At 49.5% G+C, this 16,142-nt stretch overlaps 7 protein-coding genes across 7 annotated transcripts; 2 read left to right on the top strand and 5 right to left on the bottom strand.

Annotated features, from left to right (window-relative positions):
- The first annotated feature begins 380 nt into the window (after positions 1-380).
- Positions 381-2,431, top strand: M430DRAFT_34464 (hypothetical protein). Its single transcript, XM_024866560.1, has one exon. It carries the CDS (start codon positions 747-749, stop codon positions 2,154-2,156), a length of 1,410 nt encoding a protein of 469 aa, XP_024721334.1. The 5' UTR covers positions 381-746; the 3' UTR covers positions 2,157-2,431.
- Positions 2,422-3,445, bottom strand: M430DRAFT_65812 (hypothetical protein). The gene is made up of 2 exons (XM_024869200.1): positions 2,785-3,445; positions 2,422-2,700 (listed from the first exon to the last, which is right to left on the bottom strand). The coding sequence occupies exons 1-2, from the start codon at positions 3,254-3,256 to the stop codon at positions 2,570-2,572; spliced, it is 603 nt and encodes a 200-aa protein (XP_024721333.1). The 5' UTR covers positions 3,257-3,445; the 3' UTR covers positions 2,422-2,569.
- Positions 3,446-3,593: 148 nt separating this feature from the next.
- On the top strand, positions 3,594-5,544 carry M430DRAFT_34461 (hypothetical protein). The gene has a single exon (XM_024866559.1). The coding sequence runs from the start codon at positions 3,691-3,693 to the stop codon at positions 5,395-5,397; it is 1,707 nt and encodes a 568-aa protein (XP_024721332.1). The 5' UTR covers positions 3,594-3,690; the 3' UTR covers positions 5,398-5,544.
- On the bottom strand, positions 5,517-6,857 carry M430DRAFT_34459 (hypothetical protein). Its single transcript, XM_024866558.1, has one exon. The coding sequence runs from the start codon at positions 6,564-6,566 to the stop codon at positions 5,667-5,669; it is 900 nt and encodes a 299-aa protein (XP_024721331.1). The 5' UTR covers positions 6,567-6,857; the 3' UTR covers positions 5,517-5,666.
- A 926-nt stretch (positions 6,858-7,783) lies between these two features.
- Positions 7,784-10,870, bottom strand: M430DRAFT_119441 (hypothetical protein). Its single transcript, XM_024861745.1, has 2 exons — positions 8,234-10,870; positions 7,784-8,181 (listed from the first exon to the last, which is right to left on the bottom strand). Exons 1-2 carry the CDS (start codon positions 10,679-10,681, stop codon positions 7,996-7,998), a joined length of 2,634 nt encoding a protein of 877 aa, XP_024721330.1. The 5' UTR covers positions 10,682-10,870; the 3' UTR covers positions 7,784-7,995.
- Positions 10,871-11,353: 483 nt separating this feature from the next.
- Positions 11,354-14,198, bottom strand: M430DRAFT_101214 (hypothetical protein; the record flags this gene model as incomplete). The annotated part of the gene is made up of 4 exons (XM_024860689.1): positions 11,354-11,518; positions 11,572-11,718; positions 11,765-13,961; positions 14,065-14,198. 4 exons carry the CDS (start codon positions 14,196-14,198, stop codon positions 11,354-11,356), a joined length of 2,643 nt encoding a protein of 880 aa, XP_024721329.1.
- Positions 14,199-14,570: 372 nt separating this feature from the next.
- On the bottom strand, positions 14,571-15,988 carry M430DRAFT_34456 (hypothetical protein). The gene has a single exon (XM_024866557.1). The coding sequence runs from the start codon at positions 15,730-15,732 to the stop codon at positions 14,944-14,946; it is 789 nt and encodes a 262-aa protein (XP_024721328.1). The 5' UTR covers positions 15,733-15,988; the 3' UTR covers positions 14,571-14,943.
- Between the last annotated feature and the right edge of the window lie 154 nt (positions 15,989-16,142).

The raw sequence follows: 16,142 nt of genomic DNA, 5'->3' as shown, positions 1-16,142 counted from the left end.
GTTGAAACGCAACACCAAGTTAACAACTCAACCACCTGCTAGCAGCCAGTTCCATAATCCATCTTTCTGCTTCTCTTCAAGAGCAGCATCCGTCCCAGAAGCATCCCAATATCACTCCATCTCCGCATGTTCACATCCCTTGAAAAGTGATTGACGAAGCCTCCAATCAGCCGCCTTTAGCCCCCAGTCCGGCCCGCGCTTACGGAGGTAAGCTTTATCCCACCGACGCCATCATAGGCTTGCTGCGTCCGCTTCCCCTGACGCCGGGGCAACAACAATATACATCCAACAATCATATTATTACAACACAGTGCCCCTCTCTGGACCTTCTGCACTCGCGCATAGGACCTGCTGATGGGTTGCATATCTATCGGATCTATCAGGCACATGCGATTATAATCCCCTCAATGCGTCGGCACTCAACGGTAGTTGGACCATCCTACTCGATATTCAGCAACGCATCAACGGAGGCAATTTACGGCCGAGGACCCCTCCGGCAATCGCCAATTTCAATTGCATGATTGCGAGGTTGCCGTCGCAAATCTGAGATCATCTGCGGCTTTTGCCACCAGACTTTGGATGACCTCGTCCGTTCTTGTACCATACTCAGGGTGCGATCTCGATCGTCCGTGGGAACAATCACAGCAAGACACAAATCCGGCCGCGGGACACTATCCTTCATGCATTTCTAATCGGCGATTCTTTCGAGCACATCATACTCCTCCTACAACCCACTTGGGTGCGAAATGTCTCTCGATGTCGCCCTTCAGTCCGTTGCATTCTACGTCCTGTCGTGCAGCACATGCGCCAAGATAAACCATCGACGGAAAGCGAAGATACAGGCAAAGAGAGAGCGAGCAGAGAAGCATGAATTGGAGACGGAGCAGCCTGGCTTGTACCGGCACCCTTCGCCGTTCTCTACAAATCCGTATTGGGCCGAAGAAATTAGGATGGGACCTGGGCCGCCGAATAAAAAATTAGAGAAAGAGTGCAAGAATAACAGCCAAGCGGCATTGAATACAGGACCGGGGAGCAGTTCCGCGAACAGCGCTAGTATGAGTACGGGAGCAGCAAGCAGTCCTACAGCTGTTACATCGCAAGCTTCTGGCGAGGCCTGGAATCAGATGCGATATCAAAGAGAGGATGAGGATCTTTGGGGTCACGAGACACAGGGGCCGGGTCAGAGGATTATGGATGCTATTACCCGCGCGGGTGAGACAGCAGGCCGCCTGTTGGAAGGGCGCTTGAGTAGGACCGTGACGGAGGAAGAGAACCCGAGGTCATATTATTTGGCCAAGAATCCACCAGTCAATGATCTTCATCCTCCTGTGGTGAGCACGCAACCAGCCAGTAGGGACGAGACGAGATGGATGCTACAGCCCCCTCCGCCAGCAAAGGTAATGGAAGGGAAGGAGCGGGTGAACAGGAATCGAGCGGCTAGCAATACCAGCAGTCGGAGAGGACCAGAAGAGTCTCTTGGTCGACAGGTTGCTGAAAGGCTGGTTGATGCTAAGGTACAGCGAGCGGGTACACCTTCACATTCTGATGTGGGAAGAACTTCGTCGCAAAGAACTTCATCACAACGAACTTCGTCGCGCCCTACTTCATCGCGCCCTCAATCCCGACCCAAGACATCAAATTCGAATCGTCCCAAGGGGCAGCGCCATGAAAGGAGTACAAGCATATCTTCTGCTTCGTCGGGGTCGGAGTCGGATGGAACAACTATGAAGAGAAAACGAAAACCGCCCAACCTATCAATATCACCTACATCAACTTCTCCTACTACTATTGAACATATTCCTATTCCCTCATCTCCGGTCGCCACCACAACGGAAGTACAAGAACATTCCGATAAACCAACTCCCTCCACAGACGTCAGCTCCTCCGTTTCCTCTCCCCAGGACAAGAAAGAGAATGGAGGGCATTTAGCCCTTCGAGAACTCTCTCCTCCTTCAGCGAATAGAGCCGCCAATTCGCGGACTCCCTCACCTTCTAATAGGCTTCCGCCCAATGCCAATTCAATGCCTGTGACGATCCCAACTGTCCAGTCAAAATTCCCTGGTGCTGACACATTTATATTTCCAAATCCTAAGACCGCAGAAAACACGGAGCCAGCTGGTCTAGGCATAGAGCTAGATGCGACGAAAGCGAACTGAGCACCATACCGATGCTAGAAAAACGATCTTTACACTGTATTTCTTATCGTCTCGACAACCGCCTTTCCTTGTGTTTATTGTATATTTAAAGAAAGGAACGGACTGAGTCATGCATGGCGAGGCGCTTGGCTATCTGGTTTATGGGCTGAGCGGATTGATGAATGGCATTAGGTTAGGCTTTTCATGCCTAGGTATGCATTGTGGGTTCCTTGGATAAAATTAGTAGTGGTAGAAGATTGTTTATGATTATCAAAACCTTGAAAACCGTTTCCAATGAGTCAAATGAGTCCAATGAGTAGAACCTTGTACGAGAAACCCTCATGCATTTTTTAACCGCCTAGCCCTTGGTATCAAACGCCAACAATGCATCAACCAAAATTTTTGACATCTTGACGTCTCCTTCCCTAAACATCTTATAAATGCAGACCCTCGTCCTCATCTCCCGAATCTGCCAAAACGTTCATCCTCTCTTCCATCGCCCTCCTTAAGGACTCATCATCTAGCCTTCCCCCGGCGCGCGTCCCATTCGTTGCTGTTCCATTGACTGCCGTTCCATTTATTGCTGTCCCACTCATTGCTGTCCCATTCGTTCCCGTCAGATGCATTGACGCACCGTTCGTCGTCGTACCATTCACATCATCCATTACCACTTCTCCGCCCACAATCCGTCCTGTCGTGAATGTCCCATCTCGCCATGCTTCACTCCTTCCATCTGAACCCACCCCACTAGACTCCCCAACCAGCGCCTCCGAACCCGCCTCAGTCTCTTCCCCCTCCAGCTGTCTCGCCGCGTCAGGATCACTTAAATCCAGCCAAACAGCTCCCCTGCTCTCAACCTCTGCCTTCAGCAACTCAATCCGCTCCAACATCCTCTGAATCACAACCTCATTCTCCTTGATCGCCTCCACACAATCCGGATCCGGGCCTGTCTGCTCTGGCGCCGTGCCTTCAGCGAAGGGCTTCAATTGTTCATTGGAGTAGTCCAGGTGCGCGATCGAGTTGCGGAGCTCGGCGGCTTTGAGGTGAAGAGAGGAGATGGGCAGGTCGCGCAGCGCGGCCGCAAATCGCGCGGGTGAGATGGGCGCTGCTTCTGAGGACATCTGGAGACTGGTAGTGGCGGGATCGTGGGAAGGTTTGAGGGTCGTGAAAACGCGGAGTGAAGGGTCGAGAGCTTCGCCGTTGCTGTAAAATAAGACCAAAATGGCGGCTGCTGAATTGATACAGGCTTATGCTTTCTTGGCCCTGGATTCGTGAATCCTCGAAAGTCGTTAAAGTAAACTTAGGACGTATTTGCTTTTTATCTGTTGCCTCGCAAGTCGAGAAGGGAAGGCTGACAAGATCCCCACACTAACGGAATATCGTCGGCCCGTTCACCAATTCTAAAAATATTTATAATACTCCAAGAAGGTGGCTCTCTGGTGAAGAACGATTGATCGACGACCCGGCAATTTCTCTTCCCTAGCTTTCCTATCTATGGAGGGACGGCGGTATTAGGAGTTCCAATTTTAACATGTTACGGTAGAAGGGAAGCAAGATGAATTGCCTTTGGCCAGCAGCTTCACGAATTTCGGGTATACAACCTCGAACCATCTTCCAATCATGTCGGAAGATCGATAGCCTCGCCGGAAGGCTCGCAAGTCGATCTGTTCGTCCCTATTCCATATCTGTATCACCATCTAGACGGAGAGAGGTTGAGGGTTGGAGGAAGGAACAGCTTGGCAGAATACACAATGCATCGAGTTCGGCGCCGCGGTTTTGGATTGGAATCAGAACATTCGCATCCGGACGAGCAGGCATAATTACGGACTTTGAGGATTTACCGAAAGACTACAGTGATGAAAAGGGTTTGAAATTTAGGGACAAGCCGTTCACGGCAAAAGACACGCTTGAAGTCTTCGGGAAAGGCATAGATGCCAACTCAGCCAACCGACTTCTCAGAGTTCTACATGGCCGTCGGGTAGCAGGAACATTGGAGGATCCAGATACACCGAGTATCCTGAGTACCTGGGAAATACGAGCACAGAAAATTGGCCTGGCCTGGTTACGGGAACATGTGCCCGTGGATGAAGTCCGGAACTATGGTCTCAGGGCGGAGAAGGAGTTGCAAGAGATGGAGGCGGAGATTATTGCAGATAGTGAGAGGATAGGGATCTATAAGCCAAATCCGGGAGAAGTACTCGAGCCCAATTCACAAAAGCCGAAGAAGGGCCATAGCGTGTATGGTGAAAGTGGTCTCGATGCTATAAGGAAACAGAAACAGAAGGAGGAGGATGAGAGAGAGGCCGCAGAAGAAGCAGCACGCAAGGCCCAGGCGGAGGAGATTCGTCACAATACTGGTACTCTCGAACCGATTAGTGCGAGCAGGAGAGTCGAGCTCCGGAGACCGGGCGAGAACAAATGGCTCCAGTACTATATCGAACGCTCAAAGATCCTGCCCAACACCCCTCCGGAAATGACCTGGTTTCAACGACTCTGGCCTTCGGCTCTCGTCCTCTGTGGCGTCTTGGCCTTCAGTTTCATCTTCCCACTTGTCTACACACCACCGAAGAACTCTCAAAGAATGTTCCCTGATATTCCTCCCGCGGCTGCAACAGTCCTTGGTCTTATATCGATAAATGCCTTCGTCTTCCTTCTGTGGAGATTCCCACCGGCCTTCAGAATGCTCAACAAATACTTTATTACCGTCCCAGGATACCCGCAGGCTTTGAGTTTGATCGGCAATGTCTTCTCCCACCAAGCGCTTTCCCATTTGACCGTCAACATGCTCGTTCTTTACTTCGTCGGTTCGCGCCTGGATGATCAAGTCGGCCGCGCGAACTTCCTCTCAATCTATCTAGCGTGTGGTGCCATTGGAAGCTTTGCATCCCTAACCTCGTACGTCGTCCGAAGTAATTTCGTGACGTCCTCTCTCGGTGCATCAGGAGCACTCTCCGGCATCATCGCCGCCTACCTCTGGCTGAACAAAGACCAACCTACCAGCTTTTTCGGTCTAGATCTATCTGGCTGGGCTCCTCCGTTATGGGTGCCCCTCGTCCTTATCATAGGACTTGACGTCTTTGCTCTTACAAAGTGGAACAAAGCACCAATTACCCTGGATCACTGGGCACATCTGGGTGGCTACGCATCGGGGATTGGCGCTGCAGAATTGCTGAAGTATCGACAGAGGCAGAGGAGGGAGGCAGAATTGGAGCGCAGGAGGAATTTGGGGGTTGTTGATAGGATTAAGGAAGGAAGACTGTAGGATATTCTGTACATTAGCTGTAAAAACAACAGACCCCTCTAATATGGCGTTTTTATACTGTTTCTAAATAGGTTGGTATGTTCAAGGTAGCATATGGGATGGACATGTCATACAGAAATCTTAGATATTTGGATGCTAGATTTTCCTCCCTACAGCCATGAGTATCAAAAACCTCGTCAGGTTCATATTGCCAGTGCAGATGAGCTTCAAGAGGTCCTCGCCATCGTGTTTCGTCACTCTATCTCCAGTCCAATACAACCATTCCTTCATCAACCAAAAAACTCCATCGCATTCTTCAACACCACATCCGGTACCTCCTCTGCAACATAATGCCCACTATCCACAGCCTCTCCATCCACCGCCCCCTCACTAACAGCTCTCCACTCCTTCATCGCATCAAAACATCTCTCAATAACCGCTTTCTTCCCCCACAGCACCCTCACGGGACATTTGATCTTCCTCCCCTTTTCCCTATCTTCTCTTGCCTCCTCCAAATCCACCGTCGCAGCTGCACGGTAATCCTCACACATAGCATGCACCGCCTCTGGATCCACCAACTGTGCCAAATACTCCCTCATCGCCTCCGGATGATACTCCTCCTTACCGCCAGCATACCCCGCGCCCCCAAAGAACTTCTCCCGGAACACTTCTCGATTCTTCAAGATCAGCGTCTCCGGGAAGGGGGCCGGCTGGACGAGGAAGAACCAATGCCAATACGCCGTCGCGAAGTCCTGATTCGTCGCCTCGTACATGGTGAGCGTGGGGCAGATATCCAGCATCATGAGCTTCCGCGCGCGCTCTGGGTAATCAACACATAGCTTATGCGCGACGCGCGCGCCGCGATCGTGGGCCAGGATGGAAAAGCTCTGAAATCCGAAATGGGCCATGACGGCGACGCAATCTCGAGCCATGGATGACTTCGAGTAGGGCGCGTGCTTGGCGGAGCTGGAAGACGCCGGTTTGGAGGAGCGCCCGTAGCCTCGCAGGTCTATGCAGATCACGGTGAAGGCGGACGCGAGCTGTGGAGCAACTAGATGCCACATGTGGTGCGTCTGCGGGAATCCGTGGAGGAGGAGGAGAGGTTCCCCGTTACCGGATCTAATGCCGTGGATTGTGACATCGGGAGAGTTTGATACGGCAATGTCGAATTCGGAGAAGCCTTCAAACATCTTGAAATATAAATATTGCGGCTGAAGTAGGACGAGTTCTCTTTGGGTATGTCGTAGAAAATGAAATAAGAATATCACTTGTGTTCTTGAGTAAGGTATCTATCTAACAGCCACTTGGAATTATGCCTGAAAGCTCGATGTAACAGTGTTGCCCTGAACACTCGGTCAAGGAGTTCTGTTGGTCGTACTCCTGAAGATACTTCTAATGAGTGGTTACCAAGTCTTGATACCCCCCTTCATTAGGGTTTTGTTGGGCGTGTTGGTTCAAAGAGGGGTGTACGGAGACGATCGATAACTGATTTGAGAATGGGGGAAGAGGGGTCTGGATAACCTTACATATATAGGTAGCTAATCCCAAACCGGGTCCCCCGACAGTATAACAAGCATTTTGGTATGTCTCTTTTAACATATAATACTTTTGACAGCCGACCTTAGGTAGTAAGATGAGTAAATATCTTTCGAGTCCGTTGATACGTAGGAGAGCTAAGTAAGGTACCTATATCGAGTCAATGTGCCAAGTACCTTAGGTATCTTAGCCAAGCCAAGTCAGGCGAACGACATTAGTGCAACAAATCGACCAACAATTACTAGACACCACGCTCTACGAATACATTTCTATCCTGCTGTGTAGCTACGTTCAGAACCCCTTTGTAGACCGGAGCTTTCATTATCGTGGAAAACATAAGTACTAAAACTTCCAACGTGGAGCTACTTAGGTACTGTCTGTTCAAGCATGGATAATATGTATGGGTTTCCTACAAGTAGTGTCGTGCTTAAATCTAAAAGCAAAGATACACTAGAGAATGGGTATCCTCCAAGAAGTGGTGTACTTAGGTGCTTGATTCCGAAGAAGATCGGGTTGTAGACTTTTATACTTCCCACTTGCAGGCGAAGCAACAAGCTCACGAGCTTAATGCACTCACTTACAACTGGGTTAGTATAAAGAAAAGCCAAGTAGGTCTTCCTTATACTTCAATGGTATCTATACGAAGACCCAGGCTGTTGGACTTTCAAGATTCATGAGATCACGTGAATCTGCACTCGCTTCAAGAAAGGGGTATCATCGGGTAAGATTTTGGAGGAATGGGATGGGTTACCAAGCTCCCTTTACAACCTTTGCCCCCGAATGGGTAATTTAGAAGACGTAGGGCATTAGCGCCAGGATAGATTGGAAAATAATGAGTATAACGGAGTGAGTACCAAAGCTCGGAAACGTTCTGCCAATCCTTAGCCTTGAATGTCGGGAGACAGCTAAGATATCAAAGATGACATAGAAAATGTTGATTCTTTGTCCTGTAAAATATGTCGGGCTAGGAATATGAACAGTTCAAGCCGACCACAGTTATACAATGCCTGATACCCTAACGCCACCCATGCACCGTCCCAATCGCTTGAACAAGATTAAATATACGACTCATCTCACCACCATTCATACATTGCCAATCAGCTTTTTACTTGCTCTTTTAAGTATTGCCGCGGCTTTCTCGACTTGTTCCTTCGCTGCTGTCCAATCACCGGCTAATACAGTGTCGCGAATGGCAGGGAAGTATGCCTCGTCGGTGGACCAGAGCTGCGGTCCAAAGATTACATGTTTGAATTGTGTGCGGTTAGGTATCTGCTTCATGTTAGTGCGTGATCGATTCATCAAGAAAGTAGGTGGAGTTTACCCCGCCGCCTTCCTCCAAACCTAACAAATGCGTTTCGAAATTCGCCATTCGAGTATTATGGCTCTGCCTGTGGGCAGACAAAATCGCATTTTCGAAACCACCGCCTCCTAACACGATGTTATCCCACTCCACTTCCCACTGCTCAAACAGTTTCGCATCATTCGCAAACTGCAGTACTGCCTCCCGAAGTGGTTCCACATTCCAGGGTGTATTCCCCTCTTGATTAGCGCCTTTGTTCTCGGCCCAGTTTTCGAGATCAATAGACCATTTTGTAGCGGCTGCTGAGTAGGCCGAGATATCAAATGGGAGCACAAGACGATCACTGAATTCAAGAATGAGTAACGCCCAGATTTGGGCGAGAACACCGTGGTATTGGAATCCAGGATCAGCTAGGGCCACCTGCTCGAAAGTGTCGTATGCGGAGTGGTATGGGCTATCACCCTCGAATCCAAAGTCCAGACTTGATGTGCCAGCGATATCTTGGAAGGCAACGTAGTCGCCGCCAGCACCCAGACCATCCAATTCCCCACCGCGACGATCCCAGAGTTCACGGAGTGTGACGTTTTGCGCAGGATCTGATGTCCTGTCCAGGACTCGAAGTAAAGATTTTCGGAACACCGGGCTCCCCTTTGCTTTGAACTCCTGTCCACCAACACCCGTGCCAACATTGAGGTAGGCAAATGCATCTTGCCGGAGGCGTTCGATATTGCCCTCGACATATTCAGTCGAACCGATGAGGTTATATGCCCCGCCATCCCAGGAAGCAAACTCAATGGTACGTAGTGGTCGCCAACCACGCTGAACAAGATCGCCGAAAATAGAGGCGACTTCAAGCATTACGGCAGTACCTGACCCTGGATTTGCAGCACCGTAGACCCAAGCATCGCGCTGATTGCCAATGATTATAGATTTCTCCTTCTGTTCAATGCCGTGTATTTTACCCATGACGTTCCAGATAGGTTGTTTCTCTACTTCATCTTGGTCGTTGACTAAATGCACCTTGGGCGAAGAGAGATTGCCCGACCAGTACTCGGTATTGGGAATACCCCCTTTCCACTCGTCTGGACAAGCTTGGCCAAACCCCTTGATCGATTGCAGCAAGTGCTGAGCGTCGTCCCAAGATATGGGAATACTAGGAATATTGACCAATCCAGGATTATTGTCCTTCGGAATCGTCTTGGCCCCTTGTGTGCTTGCCCACCCAGGTGTGAGAATGTCTCCCACCACCCAATTCACCAAGCCCACAGTGCCACGCTGCACTCCTCCTTCCGGCATGTATCTCCCATTGGGAGCAACTTCCCCCTTTAGGAATCCATTGTCCGCTGGATCGCTGTAAATTATACACCCTGCAAACCCAGCTAGTTCTGCAGCCTTGACTTTCAACGCTCCGTCTCCCTCACTTCCAGAATGTCTGACCAATGCGATAGCCCCGTGGGTATCAATACCGCTATCCTCGAGCCTCTTAAAATCCCCTCGCGACCCGTAATTCGCATATATTAGGGGTCCTGTAACATCTCCGCTTCTCGAATGGCCATGAAAAACGGGTGTCTGTTGCCTTGGTGGATCCGTATACATCGGATCCTCCTCAACCTTCGCCGACCATTGCACACTACCATCCTCTTTCAAAATCTCGATTTTCCTGCCTCCATCCTTGGGGTAATTTAAATAGACGTGAAACTCATCCATGTGTATATCCTCCAGTCCCGACGAGTGGAAAGAGTCCTGCACATACTTTGCCAGCACGTAATCACCTTCCGTGCCCGCTAAGTGATCATTTTGCGTGATCTTTCTCAGATGCTCCTCTATCCTGCCGGGGCTGACCACACTTTGAACATGAATCCTCACACTCTCTGGGTCAAACACCTGCGCGCTCATCCTCTGTGCCGCATTCGTGAAGATATCACTCATGAACAGTAGATACACCACCGCCATAACCAGTAGGACCGCAAAACATCTTCCCAAAAATATACACATATTCGCATCGCAGCGCGGCCACTTCCATCTAATTTTGAACCGCGGAAACTTCCACTTGAACGGCAGGTTTATCGAAGATAATGATTGCGACAATGATGAAATCCGCTTTCCCCAGGCTGATCGCGGCGCCGGCGGGTCCGAAATCTCCATCTCCTCCATCTCCCGGCGCACCTCATCCCCCTCCGTGCTGGAGCTGTCTCGCCGCTCATTGTGCTGATTGAGAAAGGAATCGTGCTCATGCTCTCCGGAGTCGCGCACTGAGGGACTGCCGTCGGTGGGTGGGGGACGATAGCCAGCTCGTCGAGTTGGCACGGGGAGACGGCCTTCCGGGTTATAGCCCAGCAGCCCTTCTCGTTCGGCAGGATCGGAGGATTCAGATGTGTGCGTAGCAGAGGGACGAGAGGAGGACCCAATTGCTTCTTCGTAGGTCGGTATGGGGAGGGCCTCGTATTTGTTGGGCTTCTCGTCCGCCATGATAAGTGCGAGGGAGGCCAAGAGGCCTGCGAATGCTGCTCACGGCGCAGGATCCAGCGATAGGAATGTGGACAACGGAATTGGGAATATTATCGGCACTGTGGCTTATCAGTCCAGCTGCTGTTGGAGAATCATAATGAGCGTAATGAGCGTTGGGGGTTATCAGTTTGTAGGACCGAGAGCTCTTGAGTTGAGCGAAATGTGACATGACGAGTCTCGGCTGAGGCTTGGTGCTGATAAATGTCCAAGACTCTTGGTATTCGACATCTGGACGCGAATAGGAAACCCATTAACTCATTAGCCGGTGCCTACCCTAGATCCAGTACGACATCATAGTCACAGAAAGTGATATAAAATTGGCTAAAAGAACCAAATCCAACCAAACATGATCCCGTAGCCAATCCAGACGCGGATCAATCGCATTGTCACATGATCATGATCAACTTTCAATTGCTCTGTCTGGATGTCACGTAGAGGCTACCTACCGCCAGCACTCATACGACGAGTGAGTGGTGACGATGTATGTCTATCTATACTGTATCGTCCAGAGTTATGTTGCCGCCCATTACACAGCAAGCATCATATGGGAATCACCAAGCCCTCTTTCAAAATCATCTTACAAAGAATGGGATCTGAACCTCCTTCCACGTAGTCCTCTGCCCATTTCCATTATTATTTCGCAGCCGAAGTGATTACTCCCTCGTACTCCCTGGATGCAATGTATTCCAACGTTCGTTGGAAATGGCGTTTTGGCATCTCGATCGTCGCGGATTCCTGATTTGTTTGCAGATTTGAGTGGATGAGCTCAATGAGACCATTGAGATATTTCGTGGTAACCTGTTCAAAATCAATAACTGTCTGGCTGGTGAGAAGAGATCAAGGCCGCTTACAGCTTCATTTTGCTGGTCAAAGTAATAGACATAACGATTCAAGATCTCAACAAATAGTTCCACTGATACAGCCGTATCCATGCAAGCGTCGGCAACACGAAGGGCACGTTGTAGACATTCAAGGACACGCTTGCCATCACGATATAACTAGAAATATTAGTAAGGTTTTGAACTAAAGAGCTGAGACACGTACCCCTTTCGTCTCCTCGGTCTCACCCTTCGCAGCGTTGGGCACAGCCCACCACAGATGGCTTGCCAGATAGACTGCCCGGCATTGATCTGGCTTCTTCAGCAGCTTACTACCATGGAGTGCACATTTTGTGATCAATGTATCGTAGTTCTCCTTGCCGAAGTTTCTCGTCTCGTGTAATGCTCCCGCAATCACACAAACGGCCTGGAATTGTGCGCGTGAATCACTGATAGCTTCTTCATAAATCGTGAATGCTTGCGCAAAGAATTCGTAGCTGACTTCCTCGGCATTGGTTTGGTCGGCAATCTGCCCACAGGCAACGAAAAGACGAAGACAAAGCTCGGCAGAGCCAGGAACGCGCGTGTAGAGCTGAGAGAGGGACGAGTGCATGAACTTGTAAAGGGCTGACGATTGAGACTCCCAGTTATCATCATAGTGCTCCCTTGACTTGTACCTTCTTGCCAACTTCATCGCCGATGTGATTAATGCTGGAGTTGTAAATTTAATCCGCTCATTGCCCTCTGCGTATGCTTTCCTTGTCATCTGGAGGAGTTTGAACTGGGTATCATTATCGTCACTGTGGATCAGATGTACAATCCGTGCCAGCCATCCTTGCTCTTCTATGGTCTCATCCGTCTCGACGGCCTTCCTTTGTTGCACTCCCGGGTAGCCGGCAGGTTGTTGTGTGCCCTCTTTGATGAGCACCTTCAGAATCTCAAGCACACCCTCGAGGGCGGAAAGTGTTGAGATCTTGGTTTGATTCCTTTGTAAACTGCGGGCTACTTCGCCAGCGACAGCTCTTCGTGTGGGGTAGGTTTGGGAATGGAGTAAAGGAATATAAGTTGGTAGAGAAAGCGCCGTAAACATGGAAACGTAAGATTTCATTGGAGCCAGGAGAAGGTTAAGTAGGTTGGTTTGCGTCTCCTGTGAATGCAGGTCTGCACTGTTTGCATGTTGTTTGACCTTTTGACTTGCATATTCGAGGACTTGATCAACGTAGTCCAGACGGTCGGGATAAATATTGAGTGCAAGGTTGGCCAATGAGACCAACAACGCTGTTGTATCTTGTATTTGGAGGTGCTGGGCATTGACCAAATTTATAACTTGCTCGAAGAAGATCTCATAGAGCCTGATGTTTTCTGGAATACCTCTGCTCTTCTTTTCGGCCACGGCATCTGTTCCATTGACAGGCTCTGATTCCACTTGGGTCTCCGCGGTGCTGAGTGTTGATTCAACGTCAGGCTCTTTGGTTGAGCTCTCAGCTGTCCCGTCTATCGTAGTAGATTCACCGTCTTTATTTTCCGCCGGCGCTGGTTCTTCGGGCTTCTTTTCTTGACCGAGCCGTACCTTCTCAAGTAGCTTGGTGATCGCGTCCTCTTCCATCTTCTGGCGATCCTCTACTGGAAGAGCTTCTGACTCCCGTGCTGCATAAGATGATAGCCGGTCCATCAGAGCAATGACGATAACCTTAACGTTGACATGCGGGTTGAGGCGAGAGACGGCTGCAAGGAATTGGTCCAGGGTATGAAGATGAAATTCATCCGGAAAGACCTGGGTTATGACTTCTAATAGATACTCTTGAGCCAGTACATCCCGACATTGTACAACCTGTTCTAACAAAGGCTGTAATATGACGTTCTTGTATGTGTCTAGGTCCACCAGCTGGCTCAATCGAACAAGGTTGTTGCCCACGAGTAACTGGAGTTCTTTTCGTTCTTGTGTTCTCAAGTCTCTTTCCCGCGAATGACCTTGATGTTGTAATCGCACCCATAGCTTATTCATCTCTACGAAATTGGTCAAGATGAAGCTGATCGAGTCCTGCAGATTCCCCTCCGGCCCATCGCCATTTCCTGTTGGCAAGTTGTCTCGAGCTTGTCCCGAAAGATAGTATCGCAAAAATAGACCTCGTATCGGGTGTTGAACGCCTCTGCTCATTTCCATCATATCCTTCATGATCTCCTTGACTGGCGCATCCTCAATCGACATGTATACAGTGCCCACCGTGATCATTAGGTATAATCGAGGTATGATGTTGCCTGCATATTGGACAAGCTCATATAAGTCGGCGAGATGATTGACAGGATGTGAGTCTTTGAGGTAGGCGGACAGGTGTCGTAGAGCATCGAATACTGCCATGTACAATTCATAGTATTGCTTGGGTCCTAGACTGCTTGTTCGAAGCTCCGATACCAAGGTTGAACTGTAAATCAGAACGGTCAGTCAGCATGAGATCAAGCTTGAATGGCTGCGCAGCTTGCGCATGCTATGGAACACAACCAGCGATAACCCAGGAGCCAACTGACCTGCATTTCAAAGCATCCATAAGCTTTCCCGGTGTCTCCAAGCATTTGCGCATCAGATGCGTCTGCTGCCTTACTACCGTCAGGGCATCTTCCAACAGTCGGGCCTGGTCTTCCACTGCTGGAGGAGTGGCCATAATAACGAGTTGCGAATTGGTGCACTATGGCCTTTTGAGCTCACGGAATAATCATTGACGTCGTGGTAGAATGGGGAAACACGAGGGGAGGCGGAGGCTATAGATGAAGTTGTATTCACCTGCGGAGTACGGTCGCCCGGAGTTGCACGAATAGCAGAGCGGCAAGGCTACTGTCAAGCTTGAATAGGGGAACCTGGCTTCCTGGATAACCTGAGCATGCTTCGATGATTCTTCTACACTCTGGGATTAAGCTAATAGGACATTGGTTTCAGCAAGTAGAGACCGCATGTTAGAAAAGATCGAAGAATGTATATGTATCTTGATAACTATTCTTTTCCACTCGTTGATTCATCTACCCGCATTCAAACATTACTTTACTCTTGTATACGTGGGTCCGAGCCCACGTATACCGAATTCCTTCCAATGAATATTTGTGATGCTGCATTCCCAGCTCTTGGTATGCTGTTTCTAAACTCCTCCTGAAGTACAATCGTACAATCCAAATATGTACATAACACAAAATTTCATTTGACGGGCATTCAATCGTTCTCATCATCTTAGCCAGATTTCCTCTTCCTGACCTTGATCTCTGCTTCTGTGATTCTCGTCACACCTGACTTAGGTGTATTTTGGAGGGCCCCTCATCCGAAGACGTATTTGAGATCTATCTCAGGCATGCTATCCAGGGGACTCGCAATCATTCAAGGGGCTGAAACTGTCAACCTGGTCCGGGTTGCTGAAAAGCTTATACGACAGCAGATGTGGCCCAAGTAGAGTTTGACCAGGAAGGATAGCTTGTATGCCATTGGCCATTATCATATGTTTTCGTCGAGGTCGAAATAGACGCAGTGGTGGACGTCAAAAGCTGCGAAATAGAAGAAGCTGGAGTGATCACTGCACCTGCACCGCTCGAGAGCGCTGGGGTGCTAGTTGCGTTGCCATATGTCGCGAAACTTGTTGATAAGGAGGTGGGGGGCAATATTGATGTCGTAGTTGTCGGCACTATTATGGGGCTTGAGGGCGTTGGAAGAGATGTTGGTTTTGTGGGCGTCGGGTTCAAGGTATTAATCGTGGTCGAACTCAAAGACGAGGTCGGAAGACTAGATGATAGTCCTGGTACTTCGATAGTGACAGGAGGAGAGTCGACATCGACAGTTGAGTATGCAGTGGTTGTCACTGTTGCTGGAGATGGTGTGATGGATACAACCACAGTCTTGGAAATTTCTGGCCCCTCAATGGTTGTCGTCGAGACGATATCAGTGGTGATTGGTGGAAGAGTATGAGTCTCAGTGACCGTCTTTGTTGTTGGTGAAGGGGTCGCTATGGTTGTTTCCACTATTGTCGTCGCCGCTGGTGATCCAACTGTTCCGGTTGAGGCTGCTGAACCACCATCCACCGGAACGACTGAATATGTTGCCCTCTCAACCAGGGGTTCCAGCAACGCAGCCTTTGGGGGAACAAATGGAAGTGCGAGCGTCGACAAGGAAAACAGCGATAAAGCAAACACTGTTGAGCTTGAAGTATTAAGTCGCATAGTGATGGAGTGATAGAGAGGCACTTGAAAGTCAAGTCTCGATATCTGCGAGGATTGCAAATCGATGATCAACAGAAAAAGAAAACGAAGCCTTACAAGGGAGAATGAGATCCATAATAAATGCGCAGCTATCTGAAGGAAACCCCGTGCTGCGAGGTTGGGAGGCTCGTAGATGGCTGGTGTTTTGCATCAAAAATCGAGGGCTGGGAATGCGCCTCGAACAAACCAGGGCCTAGATGCAGGAAATGAGACAAATTTATATAGCCGCGTATGATGCTCCATCAATTAGTTCAAATAAATATCAGTTATTAAGACTCACTGTATTTCAGAACAATATCTGGTAGACGATGAATTGCGCTACCCTCGAGATGTTTGCTTTGCGATGCCTTCAGGTTGCCATGGCGTTGCGA

The sequence above is a fragment of the Amorphotheca resinae genome (assembly GCF_003019875.1).
Source record: "Amorphotheca resinae ATCC 22711 unplaced genomic scaffold M430scaffold_5, whole genome shotgun sequence".
In the NCBI taxonomy this organism is placed as follows: Eukaryota; Fungi; Ascomycota; class Leotiomycetes; order Helotiales; family Amorphothecaceae; genus Amorphotheca; species Amorphotheca resinae.
The sequence above is the reverse complement of the archived record's forward strand: the minus strand, read 5'-3'. Positions and strand labels throughout refer to the sequence as shown.

Excerpts from the sequence above, each read along its gene's own strand:
- M430DRAFT_34464 (XM_024866560.1), top strand. The coding sequence starts at position 747 with ATGTCTCTCGATGTCGCCCTTCAGTCCGTTGCATTCTACGTCCTGTCG.
- M430DRAFT_65812 (XM_024869200.1), bottom strand. The coding sequence starts at position 3,256 with ATGTCCTCAGAAGCAGCGCCCATCTCACCCGCGCGATTTGCGGCCGCG. Across the intron at positions 2,701-2,784 it reads GGTAATGGATGATGTGAATG|TCAATGGAACAGCAACGAAT; the intron begins GTACGACGACGA and ends ATGGAACGGCAG.
- M430DRAFT_34461 (XM_024866559.1), top strand. The coding sequence starts at position 3,691 with ATGAATTGCCTTTGGCCAGCAGCTTCACGAATTTCGGGTATACAACCT.
- M430DRAFT_34459 (XM_024866558.1), bottom strand. The coding sequence starts at position 6,566 with ATGTTTGAAGGCTTCTCCGAATTCGACATTGCCGTATCAAACTCTCCC.
- M430DRAFT_119441 (XM_024861745.1), bottom strand. The coding sequence starts at position 10,681 with ATGGCGGACGAGAAGCCCAACAAATACGAGGCCCTCCCCATACCGACC. Across the intron at positions 8,182-8,233 it reads GTTTGGAGGAAGGCGGCGGG|ATACCTAACCGCACACAATT; the intron begins GTAAACTCCACC and ends AACATGAAGCAG.
- M430DRAFT_34456 (XM_024866557.1), bottom strand. The coding sequence starts at position 15,732 with ATGCGACTTAATACTTCAAGCTCAACAGTGTTTGCTTTATCGCTGTTT.